Source organism: Prionailurus viverrinus, chromosome D4 (genome assembly GCF_022837055.1).
Source record: "Prionailurus viverrinus isolate Anna chromosome D4, UM_Priviv_1.0, whole genome shotgun sequence".
NCBI classification, from domain to species: domain Eukaryota; kingdom Metazoa; phylum Chordata; class Mammalia; order Carnivora; family Felidae; genus Prionailurus; species Prionailurus viverrinus.
The window spans coordinates 27,694,456-27,721,403 of record NC_062573.1 but is presented as its reverse complement, the minus strand read 5'-3'; the positions used below and the strand labels follow the sequence as shown (position 1 = coordinate 27,721,403).

Sequence of the window (26,948 nt, the reverse complement as noted above, 5' to 3'; positions counted from 1 at the left end):
GGTATTTCATGATTTATCATCTCAATCTATTTTAAGATTGGTGATTTCCTCATTCACAATTCTTCCCTCATTCAGAATTCTCTCTTCAGATCTTAGTGTTTTAAAATGTTACACATATTAAGTGTTATTTATTTAGCACTACCCAAATCTGTTTGAATATAAGTCACCTGAGAGTCTTTAAAGTTATTTTCTAAATTAAACCACAGGGAGGCGGGGGACACAGCCGTAGTTCTTAAGGCTCCCCAGGTGATCCCGGGTGATTGCCAGTGTGTGGACAAGTTTGGGAACCATTACCTTAGAGCTGTCCGGTCATTTCCTCTGTTCTCTGAGACAGATTTGTCCAAGGTCCAATTATGAAGTACATGCTAAAGTGGAAATAGAAGTAGCTAGTTTGGATTGGCTAAAACTGTACTGTAGGTATGGACTTTGTTTCTATAGAATTTAAGTCCAAGGAGTTACTAATTCTTGAGCCAGTTTCTTACATGGTATTAAAGCTTAACTAAGATAATGAGTACACATGTAAAATATGCAAAATAGGGAATTATCTGACATTGCAAATTTCTAGCATTTTAATAAGCCTTCATTAAACCTGAGGAAAAATTTATCAACAACCCCACAACTGATAAGTAGTATTTCTCTGTTTGTACAACATAGGTATCTTTCACTTATTTATGTCATAAATTTATGCTGTATTAGTATTTTTCATATTGTTACATGGTCTCTTTGGAGTACCCTTCATTTGGTGACTACAGAATATAGTCAAGAGATGGGAACTCCTAGGATTTTTAAATAACCATACCATGCAAAACAAGAATTGTTCACAGAATTAAGTGTGCATGGCAGGTTACCAGCCGAAAGGAGTCTAAAACCCAGGCTCTTGGCTAAATATTCTTTTGGTTATACTGTTCCTCCTTCCCACAAACAGTATTCAGTTAGACATGGCTCTTGTCCTCAAGAAGCCAAAAGGATGACCCTTTAAGGCTTTGGGAACTTTGACCCTAAACTGACTTATAAATCTTTCACAATGTATTGCAGTTTGACTAATTATACTTGCTTGATTCGAATTCTAGAGGAATTTCTTGGATCCTCTCTTCATGTCAAGAATGCACTGATGTGACCCTGCTCACAGTCTGGCAGCTACCTTTAGGGAAAACTACAGACCGAATTTCAAAGATGTAAGAAACTAGACAAATTGGGAACTATATACTATATATATATTAATGTGCTCATTAACAAGTGGCTGTTAGATGCCACGTGCTACAGATCTGCCATATGTAATCCTCAAACAGTCCTGAGAGGATCATGCCCATCCGACAGATAGAAACAGGCCCACAGAGTAACTTACCCAAGGCCCACAGCTAAAAAATGGAATTGGAACCTAGGTCCATGTGGCTCAAGGGCTCTATATCTCCCATGCAGTAATGCTGTTGTCAGCTGCCTGGATCCCTCAGTATTCTTGTCCTCAAGCTGGAAGTTTTCTCATGGTCCCAGGAAGGTCTTGCTGCCCACTGTCCAGTTTTTACTGAATGAATAATTGGCACATTTTTAAAAAAAAAAAAACTTGACTAATACATTAAACTTTTAAATATTTATATAAAACATTTCTATATTGGATACTTGTATAGAGAACAATTAGTAATTACAGTCTTAAGCCTATTTGGGTTGGACTTGTTCAGACTTGCCTTTCTTCAAGTATAATCTGCAAGATCTGATCTAGAAAGGAAATAGGATGTTCCTTACCCAAGGCCCACAGCTAAAAAATGGAATTGGAACCTAGGTCCATGTGGCTCAAGGGCTCTATATCTCCCATGCAGTAATGCTGTTGTCAGCTGCCTGGATCCCTCAGTACTCTTGTCCTCAAGCTGTACTTGAACATCCTATTTCTCTGTTTGTAGCAACAGGACTAAAAAAGCCAGGTCAAAGAACAATTTGAAAACATGCGGTTTATCTTAACCTGAATGTTTTTGTAAGAAAAAAGCACAAACCCTGTAATCAGGCACATTTGGATCAAATCCTCTTATTAGTATAACTACCTTGTAAGCCTTTTGATAAGACAGAGGCAGAACTAAATGGGTAAACTTGATCCATATGTCTGGGGTGATGGTGGGTTGTAGGTGATCACTTCCCTTAGAAGTGCTAAATAAACAGAGAAGTTCTCTTCCATCCCAGGATTATAGGAGAATACCCGTAAGCCACTTGGCATCATCCCTGCCTGGCCCATGGTAAATGGTCAGTAAAATGTTAGCAAGTTATGATAAACTTACTAACAGTACCTTCTTTGATCAGTAAAACAATATGGCTGTTTTTCCATTTGAATCTGGATTTGAAAAGGGCTACCTAGACAAGGACGTTAAGGCCTATGGTGGTAAACCCCAAGGATACAGGAAACATGATCAGACTCCCACAACTCACTTCCTGCTGGGAATCAGGGCTTATCCAACAACAGCTCCCCAGTTCCCTTATGTGGAGACAGGGTATAGAAGACCCGGCCAGCCTTGGGTTCAGGATCTACCACCATCCGTTATTTCTAGGAGAAGGATCCTGTTCAGCCAGCTTCTGCCATTACTAAAAGCTCTTCCTCCTGTTCCAATATAGGGTTTGGCTTGGTTTCTTATTTCTCAATTTTGGCTTTAACCTAACTTCTGAACCTACTCCACCCCTTGGCTCCCATCCCTGTTGTAGAAAAAATCAATCCCAGACCCAGTATTATGCCTACAACCAAACCTGCTGGACCCTTACTGAAACTTGCTTTTAAGCCACAACATACAAATTTCTTCCTGAAGCATGATTTATAGGAGTGTCCGGTTCATCTGTGGCAACGTTACACTTTACGAGTCACATTTTCTCATAGGTCAGCTCGTGGCCACACATGGTACAAGTCTTCCGGTACGTATCCTCCTCTAGGCTTTCTTCTGGTCCATACTCATGCTGATGAGCAACTGTTTCCCTTTTCCACACGCTGCTTCTCACTGCTCGCCGTAATTCTAAGAAAATAAAAGCCAGTTTTTCAATGATGCTGTTCAGCTGAATCCCCAAATCCACCAGGGGTGTATGTATAAACCAAATAACGGTTTACGTTACTTTTATAACAAAATTGATTCTAATTTTTTTTTTTTCAACATTTATTTTTGGGACAGAGAGAGACGGAGCATGAACGGGGGAGGGGCAGAGAGAGAGGGAGACACAGAATCGGAAACAGGCTCCAGGCTCCGAGCCATCAGCCCAGAGCCTGACGCAGGGCTCGAACTCACGGACCGCGAGATCGTGACCTGGCTGAAGTCGGACGCTTAACCGACTGCGCCACCCAGGCGCCCCACAAAATTGACTCTAGAACCATGGCAAGCTTGGCCTATGAAATTACTCCTCACTGTTGGGAGCCATGTGAAGTGGTTGATAGAGAAATGGGGTAAATGGGTTAGAGGGACAGCAAAACACAAAACTTCAGAAGATGAATAGAAAGATCATAAAAGAATGGGGTTTATTCAAGCAGCTAAGGAAAATGACGCCACAGCAGGTAAGGGGTGTCAGCTGGGACGACTCAGTACAAGGAGAACTTCAAAGTTCCATATGTTAGGAGCTACTTCTGTAAGAGGCAGATCAAGTTACGTCTGATAACTAGAAAGCCAAGAACTCTGTTGCTATGCTGGTGTCTCATCTCAGAAAAACTGCTTTTGCACCTGACCTGAAGGTCATTCAGTTCTTTATCCTATAAAATGAGAGCAATATTTTAGAAGAGGGACTGCCAATTACTGCATTCTTGTATCACCTAAATGTAAGAATCAGAGACAATTAAGAGCTGGAAAGAACCATAGTTTTTATTTTATTTCACTTTATTTTTTTGCAGGTAGGGAAAGAGAACAAAGATAGCATATGAATCCAAGTCCTTTATTCCAGTGTTTAGAATGTTTCCCACTGCATCGTGTGAAAACGTCATTTAAAAAAACTGCTGGGGGCGCCTGGGTGGCGCAGTCGGTTAAGCGTCCGACTTCAGCCAGGTCACGATCTCGCGGTCCGTGAGTTCGAGCCCCGCGTCGGGCTCTGGGCTGATGGCTCAGAGCCTGGAGCCTGTTTCCGATTCTGTGTCTCCCTCTCTCTCTGCCCCTCCCCCGTTCATGCTCTGTCTCTCTCTGTCCCAAAAATAAATAAACGTTGAAAAAAAAAAATTTTTTTTTAAATAAAAAAATAAAAAAAACTGGATGCTTTGAAAGCAACTAAGCCAAATTACATTTTAAAAGTTCACACCGCGGGGCGCCTGGGTGGCGTAGTCGGTTAAGCGTCCGACTTCAGCCAGGTCACGATCTCGCGGTCCGGGAGTTCGAGCCCCGCGTCGGGCTCTGGGCTGATGGCTCGGAGCCTGGAGCCTGTTTCCGATTCTGTGTCTCCCTCTCTCTCTCTCTCTGCCCCTCCCCCGTTCATGCTCCGTCTCTCTCTGTCCCAAAAATAAATAAACATTGAAAAAAAAAAAAGTTCACACCGCATTACCTGAAGACACCAAATGCTTACTGTTAACTGAAAATTAAGCTAGTAACTTCTCGGTTTCCAAATTAATAATAAGCAACACGGTTTACGTTACTCTGTTCTGACCAGTGATCCATCAAGCCCAGCACTGTTGTTGACAGGGGCACTACCTATGAAAGAGTAGGTTACACAATCTCAACCATAAAAAATCACTGGACACCAAGTAATCACACATTTTCTTTAATCTCTTTCAGATTTATGATAAGCAGTATCTAAATACTTGCATCTTTGTAATTTGCCCTTCACTGCATCAGAAGGATAAGCAAACACAGGACTATGTATCAGGCACTGTTCTAAGCACTGAATCTATAAACACAGTGAATCCTCCCAACCCTCTAAGATAAGTAAACTATCATCCCAGTTTCAACAGCTGAGAAAACTGAGGCCCAAAGAAGTTACGTATGTTGTGCCTAAGGTCAAACCACTAGTCAATGGCAAAGGTGTCTTTGTGTTACTAACCACTAAAGCTGTGCTGCCTTTCACACCTCCAGGATGAGAAGCACTTTATCTCACACCATTATTGTCAAGCTTCTGTGTATACACCTCTAGACACTTTCCAAACTATGGGGAAAATTGTGTTCATCCAAACGATCTTTCTTCCTATATTCTCTCCCTCTGAAGAATGCAAATTTTTCTAGATGTATCTGGAATGCCCCATCCTTTTATTATTTTACCTTAGGACATTTTCTAAATACAAAGTGAAATCATGTGCTGACCAGCACAGATGCCTCCTGGCTTCAGCTAATGACAGGAAGAGGTCTCCTGTTTGAATTCTAATAACTACTTTTCAACTTTGTTCTGATAAAAAGTATCCTACCTAGCCACTTTTCCTCTACTACTCCACTGAGAAAACACACTCTAAATCTGACCCAGTCTCAGTCACTACTAAGCTAACCTCTACCTGCTTTGAGCATTACATGAACTCCAGAAGATAAATAAGAAAAATATTTGCTTAATGCTAAAAGAATACTTACAACAAAATCTAGTTTACGGACCATAATTGGTCATAACTAAACACAGGTTTTTACTGACTTTACGGCTTTTTCTTCCCATCCTTCAGCTAGTCGATCAAGAACAATGACAAGAAATGAAGGTAAATCTTTAGTATTTACTAGACATTCCTGGAAAAATGGACTAGAAAGTAAGTACTAAAATACTGATACGTTTATCATTTTTTTGCCTTCTTTCACTTCCTGAGCAGCCATTCAGTGAAGCAAGGCAGGCAGGCATCTGTGGTAGGGCAGAGGGAGCCCAAGAAAGGGAAGGAGGATCTCCCTACAGTGGAGGCAGCACACAAACGGGTGTCAGTCAGATAACCACATTAAGGATAATGGGAATCAGGTTCTCACTGTCAGAGAAGGGAGTTACAAATAAGAAAACTAGAATGAACCCTAGAATTCTGGATTAGAACTGGCTATAGCAGTGTGAACTCAGCGTGTTAATTTATAATATATATGGGCAGACATAAAAATATATTCACGTATTTTGTGCTAGAAAGAAACCTTCAACAAATGATTAGACATGGCAAAAGGACACAGGAGCTAGCTTGAAGACTCCTACTGGCCCAAACCTGAGACAAATAAGGACAGGAATTCATGAATCCATATAATAATAAATAAATGGCAGAAGGAATGCTGTGGAATGTGGACTTCTGACTGGTTAACTGTGAAGAGAGCAGTGAAATTAGAAAACAATTTTTGCAAAGAGTATACTGAAGACTGCTTCAGGCAAGAACCATCCATGAATGGCTGCTAAATCTCCAAGGAGGTATTAAGGAGAAGCAGGGTTATCTGTTTGGTTTGTTTTTTTTTTTTTTTTTTTTTTTTTTTGCTTATCAAGGGCAGATGGACATCTGTCCCTAGATGTGCTGCTACCTATGTACTATCTCCAGCCTGAAATGCATAACCTGAATCTAACCATTGGGAAACATCAGAAAAGCCCCAAATGAAAAACATTTCTAAAAAGGCAAGGTGGGGAAGGGAACAGACTTCTTCAAAAATGTCTGAGAGGCTGTGGAAATATTCCATAATAAAGAAATTTAGAAAGACTTGGTACCTCAAGTCAATGCCTGATCCTAGACTGGATCCTGTACTATAATGAAAAACTACACAGGACATTACTGGGTAAACAAACAAAACTAGAATATGGATGACAGATTAGATCAAAATATCACTACTACACTTTGGTTTTGTAAGAGAACACTGCTATTTTTAGGAAACACACGCTGCAGTACTAGGGTAAAGGGTGATGATGTACAACCTACTCTTAAATGGTTCCAAAAAGAGTGTGTGTTGTGTGCACAGAGTACAGATGGCACATTAACAATGCGTCTGTTAATGTTTGTTTATTTTTGAGAGAGAGTGTGAACAGGGGAGGGGCAGAGAGAGAGGGAGACACAGAATCTGAAGCAGGCTCCAGGCTCTGAGTTGTCAACATAGAGCCCGATGCAGGGCTCGAACTCACGAACCGTGAGATCATGACCTGAGCTAAAGTCAGACGCTTAACCGACTGAGCCACCCAGGTGCCCCAACAATATTATCAATCTGGGTAAAGGATACGTGGGTGTCCTTAACTATACTTTGCAATTTTATGGAAGTCTGAACTCCATTCCAAAATGAAACTTAAAAAGTCAGGAGCTAGCTGGAAGAGGCCAAATTTGAGACCATTTGAGCTTCAAAATGCATCAGTTATGGACTGTAACACTGATTTGAAAGTAAGAATCCATGAAGCCAACTGATACTAAAAAAAGGTCTTCTTCCCAAAGGAAGCCAAATAAGAATTACAGAAAGAATAACAGAAATAGAAAATCACCATTTATATCCACCCTAGTAACAACAAACACAGGCAAGAATCATCCCCGTTGTACCAAAACTTGAGTGAGACTTAAGGAATGGGGTGTTCCCGCAGTATGGGAGAGTCCAACCCAAAGATTTCCTACGAATTACAAAGGGGAAAGGGTACCTTGACAGTGGGGAAATCTAGCAGATGCCGCCTTAACCACGCAATCAAACGGAGTATCACTCTCTTAGAGAACTGGTCTAGCGTGTCTTCCGGATGTGACACACTCGGACACATCACCTAGGAAGCATTCCTTCCTAATTATTCCTAATAAATCTGAATAGAAGGACATTCTGCAAAACAGGTGGCGGACTCTTTAAAAATGTCAATGTCATGAAAGATAAAACAGGTGAGGACCTAAAAGAGTACACACAGGCATCACCCTTGACCACCCCTTTGTTCCAACAACTAAAATGCTGTGAAAGACACTAGAACAACTGGGGAAAGATTACATACTAGACAATAGCATTTTATGAATATTAAACTTACTGTGACACTGTTTTCAGTTACACAGAACGTCATGGTTTACAGGAGATAACATGCTGAAATATTAAAAACCACAATGTCTGCAAGAAAACTCTTAAATGGTTCAGCAGTGTGTGTGTGTTTGTGTGTGTAAACATATGTGGCAAAATGTCAACATCTGGTGAAATTAAAATGTTTTTAATTAAAGATTAATAAGTTTATGTTACTTCATTTAAGCAACTTAAAACTTAGGAAAGCAGAGGTCACCACCTACTGCTGAGTGAGAAGAGGGAGGCAGAAAGGTCAGAGCCTCCAAGAGTGGGAAAGATTCACTAGCCCTGGGGAGATCTAGGGAAACCTTGCGGGTGGGGAGGAGGAAACGTGCCACACAGCCCAGAAAGCCCAGCTGAGCAGAACAACACAGCGGGTTTCCGTGTTACAATCTCCTAGTCCCACCGGCCTAGAAGCTCACAGCACAGAAAGCTGTGGGCTACCTCTCTTGGACATTTACAAGTGTCTTGCTATGGATATCTTCAGAGACTGCTTATACTTTTTACCCAAAGAAGTTTTCCCTTAAATCCTTGTTTCAATGAAAAATTTAGTTTATACCACTCTAAAACTTATTTTATTTGGCTTAATATCTTAATTTTGTACAAGAGGCAGCATGTATTCGAAGAGGCCCAATGCTGCTTTTGAGGAACACGCACAACAGAACTAGCTGAAGGAGACCAAAGTTTCTGAACACTTGATAGGACGGCAGGAAGTTCTGACTCAGGGTGCTCCTTGTTAACTACAGGGAAAAAAATCACAAGGAAATGTCAAAATAACATGAAGCTTTGATCTTATCTTGTCCTCCATAAACTGAAGCAGAGTAACACGGAGTTGTGTCCTTCAAACTGCTGACAGAAGCCTGAAAATGGTCATACATATAACCACAGGTCCGGGATGTAAAATCTCCATTCACTTAGAAAGAGCCCCCAAATGGGCTTTTCTTACCCACCTCTTTTGGGGGGAAAGTGCATAGTAACAAACAATGAAGAATCACTTTCCATTTTTTAGAAGGCCAACCTCTGCCAGTACTAGGTAAGAAAAAACTTAAGGCTTTTCTTTAAAGCTACACTCCTCTCCACTTTATTTGTGGAGAGGCATGCAAGCCCAAAACATTCCGTGTATCTGCACCAACTGAAAGTTCTCATCTGATAGCAAAGCCAGCACGCAGGGCATTTTCTGAAATCCAGTTAAACTGAGCAGCAGTGACGCCATCATTTCTACTTATGCCTTCTTGGATTGAAGAGATCTATAACAATGTGAATTTGCTGACAATTCTTGTCTCTCACTTTGTCTGTATTTGTAAATACTTTATGCTATTTATACTTAAATTTCTTCTGTAGTAAGATCAATTCTTTCTCAAACTGCTAAAGTAGATCATATTCTAAAAGCAGGTAAATGTAATCTCTTACCTTTACATTAAGTAAGCTTTGTGTCAGCTTCTTTGTGGATCAAAACCAGAAGACCAAGAGGAACCAGGTTCCAATTTCTTTTCAACTAAAAGACTTTTAGACTTGCTTTTATTCCTCTCTGTTCTGAGCAAACTGCATGGTAAGGTCCTTGTTTCTAATCTCTACAGTGTCTACTCCACTCTCAGCCCTTTGTGGCCTAGTCAGGAGGACTGGAACATATTCACCAACCTCTAAAGTAAACCAACAAGAAGAAGCCATAATTAAAGAGGGTATCACGCTGACCTCTGCACATTAAACACCAGAAGACATGGGCTAATGCTTATATAGTTGAGAGAGAACTCAGGTTTTCAAATGCAAAGGAAACAGAAGAACATTCTAAGATTTATAGGGACTTGGAAACTCTACCACTTCTGTAACCACTCAGAAAAAATTTCCTCAAAAAGGCATGCTTCATCCAGACAGGAAATGAACTGAATTAGAGAAACCAGTCTTAAGATGTCCAAGAAAAAATTCAGGGAAAATTCAAACTCTTCAAGGAAGAAGAAAATCCAGTTTTATCTGGTGATTAATGGCAGCAATTTGATACAGCCAATTATATTTAATACCTATGAAAATTATGTAAATCTCAAAAGAACTGTTCTATTCAAACTAATAGTTGATCTACAGGATTATCTTAATTTTTATAGCAAAAAGCATAAAACAGATGCCATCATCTTTTATTGTTGGTCAAATTAGAGAAATTTAGCCACCTTTAGAAGAAGACATCTTGACCAAACTACAGGAAATAGTATCTCAATAAAAACTACAGATAGCCCTCCTTTTTAAAGTATTTGATCACTCTGCAGGTCTAAGTTTCTAACTCCTTTATCCATATATTACTGTCTGTACCAAAACACCACCAGGAAAGTTGCTTAAAGAGGCAGTAGAGAAGGAAGAGTTGAGGTGACTGATTCAGGGTAGCTGTAGTAAAAACCCCAGGCTGATGTGTAACTAGTCTGTAATTCTGCCCTCCTCTTTCAAACCCAGTAAGAAGCCCTCTGTTACTGTACCCTTCAGGGCTCTCCTTGACACAGGAAGAAGGAAGGGCTAGAGTAAAGCATGAGGTAGAGCATAACCTAATAAAAGATGAAAAGGACTAAATTTAAAAGTCTTTCCAAAGCCTCTCAGTTGATTCTTGCAGGTATTTTCAATGGCTTGGTACAGCAGTGGCTAATTTGGGGAAGATTCTTCAATGAAATGCTTTTATATGGCACAGTTTGCAACAGGAAACTTCTAACAAAGTCATAAAAGTGTGCTTACCCTCTGATTCAGGAGCTGGTATTTTAAGTAACTAATTCACATAAAAATATAAATAGGGATATTAAGAGGTTGTTTTAATTAGCTTCATAAAATTCCATTTTTATAAGAAATAATTTTAAAGGGTCTATGCATTGAAAAGAACTAAAAAACCAGACATTAAAACATCACTACTGATGGTCTCTGGGAATTAGAATACAAGTTCTTGGCAGTTTCCTAACTTTTCTGCACTGCACATGAATTAATCTTATGATGAAAAGAGAGGAAAACATATCCTCACGAAGAAACAAGGCAGGCTTATATTCAAAAATTTTTTGTTCTTTTTTAAGACATCTGAACTATCTTCCAAAACCTCTTCTAAATCCTAAATACATACAAAAGTATTTATTATGGCTAAGACCCTCATTTTAAATGGATCAATTCAGTATATGCAGAGCCCTGTAAATACATAGGATATGTGCTATCTATATACACCTGACACTATATACACACTGGGACTCGACAATTACTGTATAAGGAACATTTATGCCTACTGTGTAAGACTCTCTCTAGGGATTCTGCGATACAGCAAACAATGCTCCTAGTGCTCCGGGAGCACCCCGTGCTCACCACTATCACAGTACTTATCATGCTCCAATATGACATTAAGTTTACTGGCCTTTCTCTTCTGACCAACTCTGACTCCAGCATTTATGTCAGCACAGTACATGGAACACAGTTGACACTAATTCCTGGATGCACTGATGGACAGATGGATGACGACAGACTTACACACATATGCGTAACTGGATGGATGGACAAACAAATACGGAGATAGATGGACAAAGGAATGGATAGACAGATGTCTGGACAGAGGAATGAATGTACCAATGCAGACTTTCAGTTAGGAAAGCCTGGTTCCAGTCCCACCTCGCTAATAATGATGTAGTTAACAAGTCACTCTACCTTTCTAGGTCTTTTACTCACATATAAACAAAAAAGGATTAGACCCACTGACGCGAGAAGGCTCTTTCTAGCTACTAAATTAGATGACTAACACCGAGGCAGAATTTTTTCATTTTAAGCAATTAGAGAAGTTTGCTGGTGGATATCCTTGGTGTTTATAACCCTGTTAGTCATATTTAATTAAGACTAAACTGATACCATATCCTTGACCAGGGAGATATCCCTGATCCTCCCACTATTCCTACATAAAAACATAATTCACTTTAAGAGGAGGACTTACATGCTTTTTAGAACTGCAGTACTGTGAGGTTTGCACCGAGAGCCTCAAACACCTACTGGGGGCAAACTTTAAGTCTTTTTTTCTTTAATCTATGAAAAAACATACCAATCTACTGGTGACAGATCTTTAAACAAGAAGAACTTAGCTAAAGTCTTTTTGCAAGTCAGTAAAACACGGTCCTTCATGAGATAAATGTAGCCACTTACCTTTTACTTTCTTATCAAACTTTTTCTGTCTCATTTTTTCTCGGTTTTCTTGTCGAACTTCCTTTGCTTCTTCTAACGCTTCCTGACTGCCCCAAACTTCAAGAGACCGCTTCACAATCTACAACACAGAATCCATATTTAAATAAGCTGTCATTCAGAGTTGTTAAGTATTATAAAGTTTTCATGATTAAATCCGTGAGCACCAAAACATGATCTCACTCAAAGGCAATTTTATAAGTATTTGAATTTTTTTTAAGAGATTAAATAGTGCTTAGACGGGTGCCTGGGTGGCTCGGTCGGTTAAGTGTCCCATTCTTGATTTCAGCTTAGGTCATGATGTCACTGTTCATGACATTGAGCCCCATGTTGGGCTCTGCACTGACAGTGTGGAGCCTATTTGGGATTCTCCCTCTCTCTCTGCCCCTCCCCTCCTCGAGTGCACTCTCTCAAAATAAATAAACTTTAAAAAAATAGCACTTAGATTGCTGGTGGGAATGCAAACTGGTGCAGTCACCCTGGAAAACAGTATGGAGGTTCCTCAAAAAATTAAAAATAGAACTACCCTACAACCCAGCAATTGTACTACTAAGTATTTACCCAAGGGATACAGGTATGATGTTTCAAAGGGGCACATGCACCCCAATGTTTATAGCAGTGCTATCAATAATAGCTAAAGTAGGGAAAGAGCCCAAATATCCATCGATGGATGAATGGATAAAGAAGATGTGGTATATATATATACAATGGAGTATTACTCGGCAATCAAAAAGAATGAAATCTTGCCATTTGCAACTACGTGGATGGAACTGGAGGGTATTATGCTAAGCGAAATTAGTCAATCAGAGAAAGACAAATATTATATGACTTCACTCATATGAGGACTTTAAGAGACAAAGCAGATGAACATAAGGGAAAAGAAGCAAAAATAATATAAAAACAGGGAGGGAGACAAAACATAAGAGACTCTTAAATATAGAGAACAAACAGAAGGTTGTTGGAGGGGTTGTGGGAGGGGGGATGGGCTAAATGGGTAAGGGTCATTAAGGAATCTACTCCTGCAATCATTGTTGCACCATATGCTAACTTGGATGTAAATTTAAAAATAAATAATTTTTTAAAAATTAGTGCTTAGAAACTCAATAATACTTCTATTTAAGCCTATAAAACCCTCAATAAATGTATGCTTAATTAGACCATAAATAGAAAAGCTGTCCTCTGACTATAATTATTTCTCGGATACATTGTTTTCACATAAATTCACAGAAGTACAAGTAGTTGGTGCATCTGATAAGTTTTGTCACACTCACCAAAAAACTTAGCCACAGCCATCTCAGTATGAGGTCGCCTCCAAAAACCCTCCTACCACAGAGAACCCATAACTACTCCTTTCCTCCTCTTCAGTTCATTACAGTTTCCATCCACTTGACTAATTTCTGATCTTTAGAGTATCAACTTCTTTTTAAACTTTGGTACCTGAATGACCTAAAAGCCTTTACTCTTGTTTAAAAACTTTGCATTATAATATCTTTACTCTTTATAATATTTATTTACATTTAGGAGACTCACATACATACTAAGAATTATGCTTAGGCTCTCTCTCACAATAATGTTAAGGGGACCAAAATATCAATCAAGGTAGCCAAGCTCAAATTTCCTCTTAACATAATAAAGGGATATACTGGCATTTCCTAAATTCTAAAGCATCACATTTTCCACAATTTAATACCCCTGAAGATGCTGCAGCAGCAATCTGCTTTCTGGTACTTTAACAACTGAGTCAAAAGGCAATTCAGAAGAACTGGACTCTGAATGCAAAGAAGTTTAGGAATATCTTACCCGTACTTGCATTCTCCTATTTATGTATGCACAAGCATGACGTATAACAAAAAAATAAAATAAACTATACTAAGTCTGATGGCACTATTTCAGTAAGTGTAAAATAAAAGCCTCAAGTAATGAGAAAGCATTGGGTTGGCATTTTTTAATTGTTAATGGTACATAAAATAATAGTGAATCTTCTAATCAACAGTGTCTTAGGTTTAATAAAATTCAATAAATGGTTGGTTTTACTATTTATTTATTTATTTATTTATTTATTTATTTATTTATTTATTTATTTATTTTAATCTTTAAGTAGGCTCCACAGCAACATGAAGCAACTCACGCCCTGAGATCAAGAGTTGCATGTACTACTGACTGAGTCAGCCAGGCACCCCTACAATGCAGCTTCTTAATTTTATTTGGAGATACTAGGATTTTCTAGTATTTTCCAATCAAACTGCTCTAAAGCAATGCCTCCCCGTATTTTTTTATATACTGGCACAAAAATATAACCTCTGTACCATTGTGGGATAGATACAGGAGGCTGCTAGTGACTCCTTATGGGTGTGGGTAACTATCTCTGCACACCTATACCACCATCACCACCACATGAGGAATTGAGAAGATCCACTGTGAGACACAGTAGAGTTACTTGGACACTTGACAGGGTTCCAGATGATTATTTCCCAAGTGGAGTTAGATCTTAGGCATTTGTGAAATTCCTGAAACTTTTTAAGAATTTCATTGGAGGGTGGGTGTGTAGGGAAATGGAGCCTAACCCTTAACTCCCAAGTTTTTAGTTACCTAATTGTGCTAGTAACATTACTCCATAGTAATATATTTGCCCAAAGTACCACTCCAAAAAGTAAAATGTTATTAAATGTCATCACATATGACTGCAACTTGTAAGCAAAACAACAAAAGGAAAAGGATCTTTTTAACTGTAAGCAAAAACTAAACTAATTATCACTAGTTTATTGTTCAAACTTCACCTGATCGAGGGTTTAACATGAGTATAACTTATCAGAGACCTGCAATTTTAAGTAGAGTTTCATATCACCCCATTGTGAATGATGAGGATTCTTCTTCACAATGAATTTAAGAGCTGGTTCTCTTTTTTCTAAATCACAGTCTTTCAGAAGGTATTCTTGTTTGGCTTCTGTTTTAGTTATGAGCTTGTGTTTATCATCAGCATCTCTGAAAACAAATGAAGTCCAATACTAAGTTAGCTACTTTAAATAAACTAAGTTTTCAAATAGTCCAACAACCTAGGGGCATGCATGCCTAAACATAAAAGTTTTTCCTTGGACTCTCACAGTCAAGTTAGCAGCATAAAAATTCTAACAGAAAAATACTTATTTGGAGAAGCTAGATTATATTAGCCATAGATCCAGGTCATTTAACACTCTAAGAATTTCTTTTCTACTTAAAGTCCCTCTTTTCCACAATGGATTTGAAATCTCTTAATATGAGTACAGTAAATATAATGGAGAACTAAGACTCAATGAGTAAGAAAATATAAATCAAAGCACAAAGTCAGGATGAGTGAGCTATAAGGAATATAAATATGCAAGGTCCAACTGTCCCAACACAGTTCAGTTTCCAGTTGGCTTTGAGCTTTTTCAAAGCCAAGGTAAAAATGGAGACATAGTCAATTACATAGTTCTTCTCATTTATTTTTTCTCCACATACATGCCAGATACATGGAAGGTACTAGGTACAGGTACTAGGAATACAGCAAAGAAGAAAACAAAGCCTTTTTTTCATGAAGCTCCCATTCTGGTTAGGAGAAGACAATCAATAAGCAAACATCATGACAGATAAAAGTGCTATAAAGGAACATAAAGCATGGCAAGGGAAAAGAAATTTTCTGGTAGACTGGGTAATCAAAGAAGGCCACTGATGAGAGGGCATTTGAGGAGGGCCCTTAAAAAGTTAGAGAACATCAAGGGGTGCCTGGGTGGCTCAGTTAAAGTGTCCGACTTCGGCTCAGGTCATAATCTCATGGCTCCTGAGTTCAAGCCCCGTGTCGGGCTCTGTGCTGACAGCTCAGAGCTTGGAGCCTGCTTCAGATTCTGTGTGTGTGTCTCTCCCCCTCTCTCTCTCCCAAAAAATAAACAAACATTAAAAAAAATAAAAAGAGAACATCCTATTTGAAAAGCTGGAGAAAGAACATCCTAACCAGAGAGAACAGAAGCTCTAGGGCAGGAATGTGCTTTGCAATGAGCCGGTGTGACCAGAAGGCTTAAAGGGAGGGAAGAAGGTGAGGAACGATGGGAGATCAAGTTAAAGACAGGCAGGGGCCCTGTAAGCAGCAGTGAGACCATTCTATTCCAGATGGATTAAGAACCGTTGACAAGTTGTAACTAAAACATCTACATAGAAGAGGCCAATGGTGCAAAGTGGGGGACACAGGCCAGTTAGAAGACCACCAGTGCGGTGCTCCAGGCAAGGGCTGATGGTGGCCTCAGCTGAGGTAGAAGTGGGTGAGGGGGTAAGGGGATAAACTGAGTGAGGATATGGAATGAACAACAGAGCCAAATGGATTTGGAATAAACACTGGATAAGCAGAGATACGGTAAATAAAACTGGCCTTCACTGAAATGAGGTACAGATCAGGTAGGGGAGACTCAACATTAGATATAACTTTATGAAAGCTAAATAATTTGGAAGTTTAAGCTAAAGGAGGTGACAGGTAAACAACACTGTACTAAAATTAAAATCTTCAATAATTTTGAAAGGAAACAGAATGGAGGGCTGTGTTCCTAATTACTTTGAAGTTTAAAAATATCTTTTTTCCAGACTACTTTCCACAACTTTCTTTAAAGTGATACATCAATTTCTCATGGAAATAAGATTATGCGTGGTAATTTTGTTCCCAAAAGCTATCCGTACTTTAAACAGTGACAATACTGTGGACCTTAACCACTGTGTGTCAATGGGAAGAGACTTTATATTGTTTGTAATTCCAACAGGAGCCAAACATTTCCAGTCACAGATCCAATCACAAGACCAGAAACATCTCTATCTTCTCAGGATTCTATCTTCTCAAGATCCTACACAGCAACAAGTCAATGGGGATGACTCCTGATGGCTGCAGCAGGGACTCAGAAAGGGCAAGTCCTCCAGGCAGGTGAGCAAAAGGTCTAGGGCAGCAGGTCCAAGAAGTGGGACCAGGGAACAGATAAGAGGGCTAAGTAAGACTCCAAGGTAGGGTCTTAAGGCATGAAAGACACCAACACAGGATGCGGCTGGGGTAAACAGCAGGGACAAAACCATGTGGAATGAGAAGGATTATCCTGGGGTGACAGAAGAAGAGGACAGCAGCTAGGAAAAGAAGAAAACGGATGAGAGAAGAATGTGAGTTTTCCTCATCTCTTCTCCCCCTGCCCATTCAGGAGAGTAAAGCATGCATGGAAGGGGGTGCTCTGAGAGTGCCAGGGGAGTGGCTGGAGACGCTTCACTCCCTTCCTCTCACTGAAGGCCCCAGTCCTCTGACCAGTATGTCTACACACACTGGGGTAAGCACAGGGGACCCTTAGCAGCTGGGGGAAGAGAGAGGTTAGGAACCTGCTACTGAGAGATGGTAAAGACCCACCAGGCCCACAGAAAGGAGAGGACATATCTATGGCTGAATCAGGGCCATCCTTCCTGTTTATGCGACACATCATAACTTTCACAAGCACGGGCTTCCGTATTTCTTTAGCAAGATGGAAGTCACAGAAATTTTAGGAAACACCCAAAACAAAAGTCATAATTACTAAGAAAATATTAAATCCAAATGGCTCTAATTATTGATTTGCCCTAAAGCTGCATGCAAACATTAAATTTTAGCAACTGAGAACACTGTCTGAAGTAAGTACCTGCAGTTGTCACAAGTTGCCAAATCAAAGTGGTTCATAAGGTAAGAATCCATAAATTCTTTACCGCATTCTTCACATATCGCATAATCAAATTCCATAACAGGTCCTAAAGAAAGGAAGGTTAATTCTTTAAGTGTCCTTTTTTATAACAGAACAATAGATTTTCCCCTATCTTAAATTTATCAGTATGTACTTTATAACTGATGCAAATACATTTACCTAAAAGACAAAACATGATTAGGTAATCTTATACTTACCTTAAAATTTTAAGGAAAAAACTATCAATTCATCAAGTATTTTTGAACACAAAACCTATGTATGAGGTACTTGTATCAGTTTCATATTGCTGCTTGTAACAAATTACCACAAATTCACTGACTGAAAACAACACAAGTTTATTATGTTACAGATCTGAAGTATGTGGGTCTGACACAGGTCTCAGTGGGCTAAAGTCAAGGTGTATGCAGGGCTGCATTCCTTTCCGGAAGTTTTAGGGGACAATCTATTACCTGCCATTTCCAGCTTCTAGAAGCTGCCTGCCTTCCTTGACCCATGACTTCCTTCCTCCATCTTCAAAGCTGGAAGTAGCAGTTTCTCACACCACTCTGGCTTCTTCCATAATCACATCTCCCTGTGACTCTCTCCTGTCTTTTTTTTTTTTTTAACGTTTATTTATTTTTGAGACAGAGAGAGACAGAGCATGAACAGGGGAGGGGCAGAGAGAGAGGGAGACACAGAATCTGAAACAGGCTCCAGGCTCTGAGCTGTCAGCACAGAGCCCGACGCGGGGCTCGAACCCACAGACCGTGAGATCATGACCTGAGCCGAAGTCGGACGCTTAACCGACTGAGCCACCCAGGCGCCCCTCTCTCCTGTCTTTTACTTTTAAGTATCTCTGTGAGTATACCGGGCCCACCTGGATAATAGAGAATAATCTCCCACATCTCAAGGTCTTTAACCTTAATAATATCTGCAAATTCCTTTTTGATACAGAAGGTAACATATCATGGGTTCCAGGGTGATTAGACGGTGGACATCTGTGGGGACCCTATCTGGCCTACCACCATACTTCTGAGAGAAAGGTTAGTCCCAGACTCGAAGGGAGGGGAGGGAGCTGCTTAGACAGGAAGATGGGCACTAACACATAACATGGGGAAAGCAGCAAAGAGCAAGTTAACACTAGAAGAGACAACACAGGATTCACTTTCAAATGGGAAACTTTTTCTCTCCCTCCATTCCACCCGGCCCCCAACACCACCATGAACAGAGCAAATGCATTGATCTCAACCACAAGACTGTAAACTTGAGGGTAAAGATTATATTTGGCTATCTACCCTCAATTCCCAGCGCAGAAACTACACTAGGTAAACCTCAGTTTTTTTTAAGGACTTCAAACACCTAGCTAGGGATCTTTATCCTATACAATTGGTTCTCTTCAGGATGATTGCCACTGCCAAGCCCCAGCTCTAAGAACCACCACAACTCCCAATAGGAAGAGTTATCATTTGTTGCCATTTGTTCACAATTTGTTCAATATATTCCTACCACTGCCTTCCCTTACCTACTCCCAACACCACAAGGTCAGTTAATATTCTACCATCCCTCAATTCCACTAATCTCCAAACTCCAACAAAAATATCACTCTTCCTTTGGGGCGCCTGGGTGGTGCAGTCGGTTAAGCGTCCGACTTCAGCCAGGTCACGATCTCGCAGTCCGTGAGTTCGAGCCCCGCGTCGGGCTCCGGGCTGATGGCTCAGAGTCTGGAGCCTGTTTCCGATTCTGTGTCTCCCTCTCTCTCTGCCCCTCCCCCATTCATGCTCTGTCTCTCTCTGTCCCCCCAAAAAAATAAACGTTGAAAAAAAAAAATTAAAAAAAAAAAAATCACTCTTCCTTGTAAAATATTAGAGGGACATAGCTATAGACAAAAGGAAAAGCTAAAATATAGTCAAAATGATATCTTCAAAAAACTGATTACAGAACGTGTTAGAATGGAGATAAACTACAGTCAGAAATACCAATTAGGAGGCTACTGCATAGCATTACTAATCAAAAGCCATAAAAGGTGCAGATATTTTCCTAATTTTAAAAACTCTTTATAATGAAAAGTTTTAAATTACATAATGATTTTTCAATTCCATCAATCCCTTTAAATCTGCCATGTGGAAACTGGCAGTCAACTGTATGCAAGATCCTTCCCCACTGGCCATTCATTTATTCATGTATTTATTATTGGTATAGACTCATGGATTCCTGTATTTTCCAATGGTATATAATTTATTAGTGTCCTTAATTACTTTGGTGCTCAATTTATCTCAGATGTGGCCAGCAGGAGCCCCTTCAAGCTGGCTCTTATGTCCCTGTAACATACCTCTATTACTTTTTGAATACTTATATATTACTGGCATTACAAAATGCCCCAAACTCACCTGGTAGCCATCCTGCCCCAACCCTAGAATCAGCTATTTCTCTGAAGGGCCCTGGTTCCTGTTAGTGGGGGAACAGTATCGGAATCTAAGATCGGGACACCAGGTATGCTCATTGCTACTGGGCTATCTTCACTTCAAGTCCCTTTCTGTGGACAGAGCTAACACATGCACATGTGTGTATACAACCCCCCCCCCCCCCCCCGCAACACACACATATCTTTTTGAGGTGTAAGTGCTATATTGTATGAGTTTCACATGTCCAACATAATGATTCAATATTTATACATATATTGTGAAATTATCACAATAAGTCTAACATCTGTTGCCATAGTTACAAAAATTTCTCTTATGAGAACTTTTAAGATCTAGTCTCCTAGCAACTTTTAAATGTGCAGTACAGTACTATTAACTAATTGCCATGCTGTACATTACATCTTCATGACTTATTCTGTAACTAAAAGTCTATACCTTTAGATCCCCTTCACCCCCACTTTCCCCTATCATCTTCTTGGTTATTCTGACGAACCTCTGTTCTAGATTATAAAAGCATTTGACAGGCTTTGCTTTATAGGCAAATGACTCAAATAATTTTGATTTTCTCAGCTATGCTGAGGGTCTTTAAAATTAACAAAGAAAACGTGATAGAAAATATTAATCATTCTCCCTGTTTTCTTCTACCCACACAGGTCAGCCACATCAAGTTGTGCCAGCCCCCTTATGCAAAGGCATCTGGCCAAGGGGGCAAACAGGGGCCAAAATGCAGCCCATGACCACTTTTTAAGCCATGAACCTTGGCCCAAACTAAGCCCAGAGAATGAGGGCCTTTTCTAATTGGCCTCCCAAAGGAGACACTATTGAAGGAAGTAACGGAGAAGACATGATGGCCAGCTGACCCATGAGCCAGACCTGGGCAATTAGAGACTCCTCACTCCCTACCCTGTTCTTGGAATGCACATTCTGCCCATCAATCCCACAGTGGGAGCTGTTCCAAGGACAAAGCCTTGGGAGAGTAAGTGTCATTGAGGCCACCTGACCTGAATATGTGACTGAACCCAGTTAAGGCCTCTATATAAACTGTTAAGATTTGGCAGGTGGGTGCAGAGATCTGCTTGTCTTGCAGCCACCCAAGACAAGCCTTATAAGTTCCCTTGCTAATTAACACTGCCACTTACCAATCTGGAGTGGTCTCTTTCTTTGGTCTCTCTTGCCGTCTGTGCACCAGACCAGTTTGCAAACCAACACACACTTTCCCTAACTTCCACAGATTCCTTACCAAAGTTCTTATTACAAGCAGCAGCATACCAAGCAATGCCACATGCATACCTTAGTTAAGCAGGAAGGCACTACAATAGGTTATCAATAAATATTTGTTGTGTGATCTGTTAAATAAAAGCATAGGCTTTACAGCTCACAGTTGATTCCAAAATCTACAGAAAAAAGTTACAATGAGTCTTCATATCCATAAAAGCATAGAGACTTTCAAGATCTTTCATTCAATGCCTTCCCTCCTCATACAGGGCTTTTCTAAAACATCCTGGTCAGGTGGTCTTTTAATCTCTGAACCCCTCCAATGCTTTGCTATTTAGAGGCAGCAATTTACATAGTTAGAAAGTTTTTCCATTTCAGAGTCACCATAAGGCTCACATGCTCTATGTGCCAACATTCTGTAAGTGCAAAGTGCTAAGTATATGTAAGGCACTCCTTCATTATACTCTCTCACCATACTGTAATCGTCACCCACTGTTCCAAGTTCTGCCCTCCAAAGCAAATCACAGTGTGAGCTCTCTTCCACAATGGGGCACTTCTTGCATTTGCAGGCAGTTAGAAATGTTCCTAAGTTAAACCTAACCAGTTTGACAACTGTTCCTCACGTGTCAATTTGAAGACTTCTGTTTTGACCCCCCTGTTGTGGACACTATACACGTGTCAACATCCCTCTTAAATATGGCACCCAAACTGAACAAATATTTTAATCCTTCAAGTCTCAGCTTCTGAAACGAGTTTAGGCACACATAGAATAGGACAAGACTATTACCAATCTTGGTGAATACATAACATTTCTGTTGCCACAGCTAAAACTAGAATGCATTTTTTTTTAAGTCTATTTATTTATTTTGGTAGAGAGAAAGAGAACCAGTGGGGGAGGGGCAGAGAGAGGGAGACGGAGGATCCAAAGCAGGTTCTGCCCTGACAGCAGAGAGCCTGATGCAAGGCTCAAACTCACGAATCATAAAATCATGACCTCAGCCAAAGTTGGACACTTAACCAACTGAGCCACCCAGGTGCCCCTAGAATGGGTTTTTTAAGCCTCACCAAGATAAATATATACAGATACATATCCCATTTTTTTTCCTTCAAACAAACAAAAGAAAGAATGTCCTAAATTGTATCTCTTGGGTTCTAGCCCCTTATTTCAGCTTATCTAGATAACTGAGTATTCGACCAGTGAATATATTGGCTATTCTGGCCTATCATAAAACAAACCTAAGTATACAAACCCCAAGTTAAATTAATCATTGCTAAATCTGTTTAATTTTTAATCTACCAGCAAAACTGCCAAACTTTGTCACTCTTATAAAGCTAACCTGCTCACTGATTATAAGAAGGTATTATTTAACATCAGTTTGCAAAGAATTATGCATGTAACTCAAAATGACCAATCTAGATACCAACTTTCTGGAAATACACTTTACCTGGTTGATGGACAACTTTTCCAATTGTACATTGTTCCTCTTCTTCCTCTTCTAGAATGAAGCCTCCTCCTGTGTCGGTGATCTTTGGGGCTGCTTTTACATTAGCCACGCCTATAAAAAGTAAGTAAAAGTGGTCAATGATTTAACTAGGAAAGCCCTTAAGTTCCCTTGTGCATAAACAGGAACTTTCTTTAAATTTAATAGATATCAAACAAGACAAGGATGTCCACTATTAACACTTCTACTCAACGTTATACTGAAGGGCCCAGCTAGCAGAAGATGATAAGAAAATAAAACAGGCATAAAGGTTGGAAAGGAGTAAAACAGTCTGTATATTCTACATACATAATCACATCATCTGTGGATAAAGACTGATCTATGACATATGCCATGAAAAAGACGGAGAAGAACTTGCTTAGAATGTGGTGCTAAAGGTCTGGGGAAACAGCAAGGTGGGGCAGCGGAGAAACTGGGCTTTGTCTTGGCATGACTGAGCACCTGCTCAAGTGATGGTCCTGACTACTCCAGCTGGAGTAGTCTTTTTCATGGCCTATGTCACAGCTCAGTCGGAAAATGAAAATTGTACGGTACACTGAAATAAAAGTACTGCAAAGATAAAAAATCTCAGCACCAAACCTAACTCTTGAAGCACAACGGGTTGTATACCACGTTACAGCACAGTTCAGTTCTTGGGTCAGTACCTGGGAAACCTTACAGAATATTCATTCTACCTTGCTTTCCATGACCAAAAGTTTTATACCAGCTTATTGTTCTATTACACACCCGGGTTCCACAGCCATTTAGTACAGATCTACAAACCTTTACAGAATCACAAATATTAACGCAAATGCACAACTTTTTGTCCCGACTCCAGAACGTCTCAAGTTGAGAAACTAATAAAAAAAGTACTAGAAAACAGAAAGGATGAAACCAGAACCATTAAAAGTGGCTGGAATTTGCAGATTCAGGGTCAGTATAAATATAAAGACATGCTGCCAGCCCCAGACTCTTGGCGTTCTTCCTTACTTCTGGCTGATGAAAAGGGCTCTACATGTGCTCACCTACTCATACAGTATGGGACGTGGCTTTAGGAACATGTGTATTTCGTGTTACAGAGGTGGTCCTAAAGAAGTGCATGTCAACCAAACTATATTTTCAATCCCTAGGGAAGATTATTACTTGGCTCCAGTGGAAAATTACACCACAGCAACGTACATACATAGATGACAGACACGCAGTTAAGGGCTGCCCTAAGCAAGGGGGGAAGATAACATTTAGACATAATAACAGCCTTTCTTCTTAAAATTGAGAGATGGCTGCATAGAAGAGGCAGTCGGTGGCAAGGAAAGGCCCTGAACCCGGTATCATATAACCTCAATTCTAGTCCCGATTAACCTGTTGGACTTGATCCTATGAACCCCAGCAGATCCCTTTCCTTTCCTGGTCCTCAGTTACCACCTCAGTAAAATACCAGTACCAAACCCTGCCCTAATTATTTTCCAAGTTAACAGAATCAAATTAGCTAACTTGAAAGGTGTGAAGCACAACAAGCGCTACTCTTGAGAGCCCCACGAAGGCAGGAGCTCACCACCTCTCTTGGTGCCCCAGCACGTAGCAAGCACGGTGCCGGGTCCAGAATATGTACTCAATCGACCTTTGTTGAGTTGATGAATTCGGGAACGGTGCAGAATTATTCCTGCAATGGGTTACAAGTCTAAAAGCTTTATACGAGGACTACCGCTGGGACTGCTAGAGGCACAGCAGGAAGAGAGCAGAAGGGGAAAGCTGAGGCGCCCACCGACACTGGCTGGTACCTCCCGACGGCGAGAGCGGCCGCATCCCCAAGCTAAAGACGGCAGCTGGGCCGCCCAGGTGCAGTGAGGAAAGCCCGGGGTCCAGCGCGGACCCGCCGGCGGTCTCGCACAGCCGGCTTTGACACGGCCCGCCGAGCGGACTCCCGGGACTGCGGAAGGACAGGAGCACAGACAAGGGGGCAGCCGACGCCACGCCCAGGACTTGGTACCCGGCCCGCCAGAGGGAAGGGGCAGCGCCGCCAAGGCCCAAACCTCCGGTAGCCGCAGCCGCCGTCGCCGGGTAGGGCCGGGCGGCCAGCCGGGCCTGGCGCAGCATCAGCGCCCGCTGCCGCTTCCGCTCTATGCTCGCCCGCACCGATGCAGGGAGCTCCGCCGGCTGTTCGGAAGCCGCCGGCTCCGGCGAAGGTCCCCCAACCGCCGCCATCTCCACGCTCCCCAAAGGGCCCAGGATCTAGCCCCGCGCAAGCGCATCAGCGCGCCGAAGCCTGCCCACAGCCCCGCCGGGAAGCCCGCACCACCTCCGCGTTGACTTCACCATACAACCTCCGAGGAGAGCGCCTGCGCACTTTGAGGAGGAGGGGACGAAAGGCAGGGGCGGTGGGCGGGGTCTGCGCCTGCGCTGGGGAAACCGCTTGCTGGTCACCTGGGAGGACTCAGGCCGAGGTCAATTTTCAGTACCCGGTAGTCTTTTTTTTTTTTTTTTTTTTAATTTTTTTTATTTTAACTTGTTTTATTTTTTATTTTTTTAAATTTACATCCAAATTAGCATATAGTGCAACAATGATTTCAGGAGTAGATTCCTTACTGCCCCTTACCCATTTAGCCCATCCCCCCTTCCACAACCCTTCCTGTAACCCTCAGTTTGTTCTCCATATTTGTGAGTCTCTTCTGTTTTGTCCCCCTCCCTTTTTTATATTATTTTTGTTCCCTTCCCTTATGTTCATCTGGTTTGTCTCTTAAAGTCCTCATATGAGTGAAGTCATATGATTTTTGTCTTTCTCTGACTAATTTCACTTAGCATAATACCCTCCAGTTCCATCCACGTAGTTGCAAATGGCAAGATTTCATTCTTTTTGATCGTCGAGTAATACTCCATTGTATAGATATACCACATCTTCTTTATCCATTCATCCATCGATGGACATTTGGGCTCTTTCCATACTTTGGCTATTGTTGATAGTGCTGCTATAAACATGGGGGTGCATGTGTCCCTTCAAAACAGCACACCTGTATCCCTTGGATAAATGCCTAGTAGTACAATTGCTGGGTGTAGGGTAGTTCTATTTTTAGTTTTTTGAGGAACCTCAAACTTCCAGAGTGGCTGCACCAGCTTGCATTCCCATCAGTACCCAGTCATCTTTAAAATAATAGTTCGCTTGGTGGTTCTGAATAGGGGCTTTGGAGTCAGATCTGGGTTAAGTTCTAGCTCTGACATTTACCACTGTGTGACCTTAGTGAACAAGTTATTTAACCTCAGTTCAGTTTCTTCAGTAGTCAAACAAGGATAATTATGGAACACTCGCTGGGTTGTTGGAAAGATCAGATGTAAGGATTTTCGGCACAATGCCTGGCATATGGAAAGCTTCCAAAAATAAGGGCAGCTAGTAGTAATAGTAGTGCCAGTCAAGAAAGACCAATAGACGATTCATCTGACTGTACTTTGAAAGCATGGCCTAAGGGACAGAGTCTTAGATTTGATATGAGAAACCCCTGGGTTCAAACTCTCACCTGCTGTTTGACATGAGGCAAATGCAGCACCTGGTACCAAAGCTGGTATGCATAAACTTGGCTACCTTTTCCATGGAATATTACTTCAGTGAGGGTGAGGTTCCACCAGGTAAACAAGGGGTTTGGATTTGGCCCAAATCCTGACTTTCCAAAAGTGAGTGGTAAATGGAGCATTTTGCAAGAAACATTGCATGCATTTCCAAAAATGTATGCTTTTTTATTACAAATGAAATTTAATTGAAACCAGAAAACATTATGTTCTAATTACTGCATATACCATTTAGGACTAGTTTTCAGAACAACCTGGCATACTGAGGTTTCACACTAGAATTCAATGGTTAAAATTCAATAGTTAAAATTTGAACAGCACAACCTAGTGGTTCTAATCTATTGAACATATATATATTCAATATATATTTTCTAATCTATTGAACATATATATATTCAATATAGATATTCTTATTTATTGAATATATACACACACACACACACACACACACACACATATATAAGCTGAAGAACATCATAAAAACCAGATAAATGCTCAGATCTTCTGGTTGAACTGGAGATCAAGACCTCAAGGAATCCCTGTTCC

The 26,948-nt window shown here is 40.7% G+C and overlaps 1 protein-coding gene and 1 long non-coding RNA gene across 7 annotated transcripts; one reads left to right on the top strand and one right to left on the bottom strand.

Moving 5' to 3' along the window:
• Positions 1-35: 35 nt before the first annotated feature.
• On the bottom strand, positions 36-25,181 carry XPA (XPA, DNA damage recognition and repair factor). 6 transcript variants are annotated; one of them, XR_007146317.1, is made up of 7 exons: positions 24,878-25,177; positions 22,812-22,922; positions 17,693-17,798; positions 14,861-15,026; positions 12,009-12,126; positions 2,768-2,984; positions 36-1,522 (listed from the first exon to the last, which is right to left on the bottom strand). XR_007146317.1 is itself a non-coding variant. In XM_047830116.1 (6 exons), the coding sequence occupies exons 1-6, from the start codon at positions 25,047-25,049 to the stop codon at positions 2,836-2,838; spliced, it is 822 nt and encodes a 273-aa protein (XP_047686072.1). In that variant the 5' UTR covers positions 25,050-25,176; the 3' UTR covers positions 1,929-2,835. The 6 variants fall into 6 exon arrangements, 2 of the variants coding, with proteins under 2 accessions (XP_047686072.1, XP_047686071.1); XR_007146318.1 differs by lacking the exon at positions 36-1,522 and adding an exon at positions 9,282-9,511 and having other exon boundaries at positions 2,855-2,984; positions 24,878-25,180; XR_007146320.1 differs by lacking the exon at positions 36-1,522 and adding an exon at positions 11,803-11,891 and having other exon boundaries at positions 2,883-2,984; positions 24,878-25,178.
• Positions 20,547-23,149, top strand: LOC125150331 (uncharacterized). Its single transcript, XR_007146321.1, has 3 exons — positions 20,547-21,127; positions 22,867-22,931; positions 23,016-23,149. It is a non-coding gene; the product is annotated as an uncharacterized LOC125150331 (long non-coding RNA).
• Positions 25,182-26,948: the final 1,767 nt, after the last annotated feature.

Bases quoted from the DNA above. Each gene is read 5' to 3' on its own strand.
- XPA (XM_047830115.1), bottom strand. From the start codon at position 25,049: ATGGCGGCGGTTGGGGGACCTTCGCCGGAGCCGGCGGCTTCCGAACAG. The intron at 22,923-24,877 runs GTTTGGGCCTTG...TACTTTTTATAG, and splicing joins GGCGGCTGCGGCTACCGGAG to GCGTGGCTAATGTAAAAGCA. The intron at 17,799-22,811 runs GTAAAGTGTATT...TCCTTTCTTTAG, and splicing joins AAAAGTTGTCCATCAACCAG to GACCTGTTATGGAATTTGAT.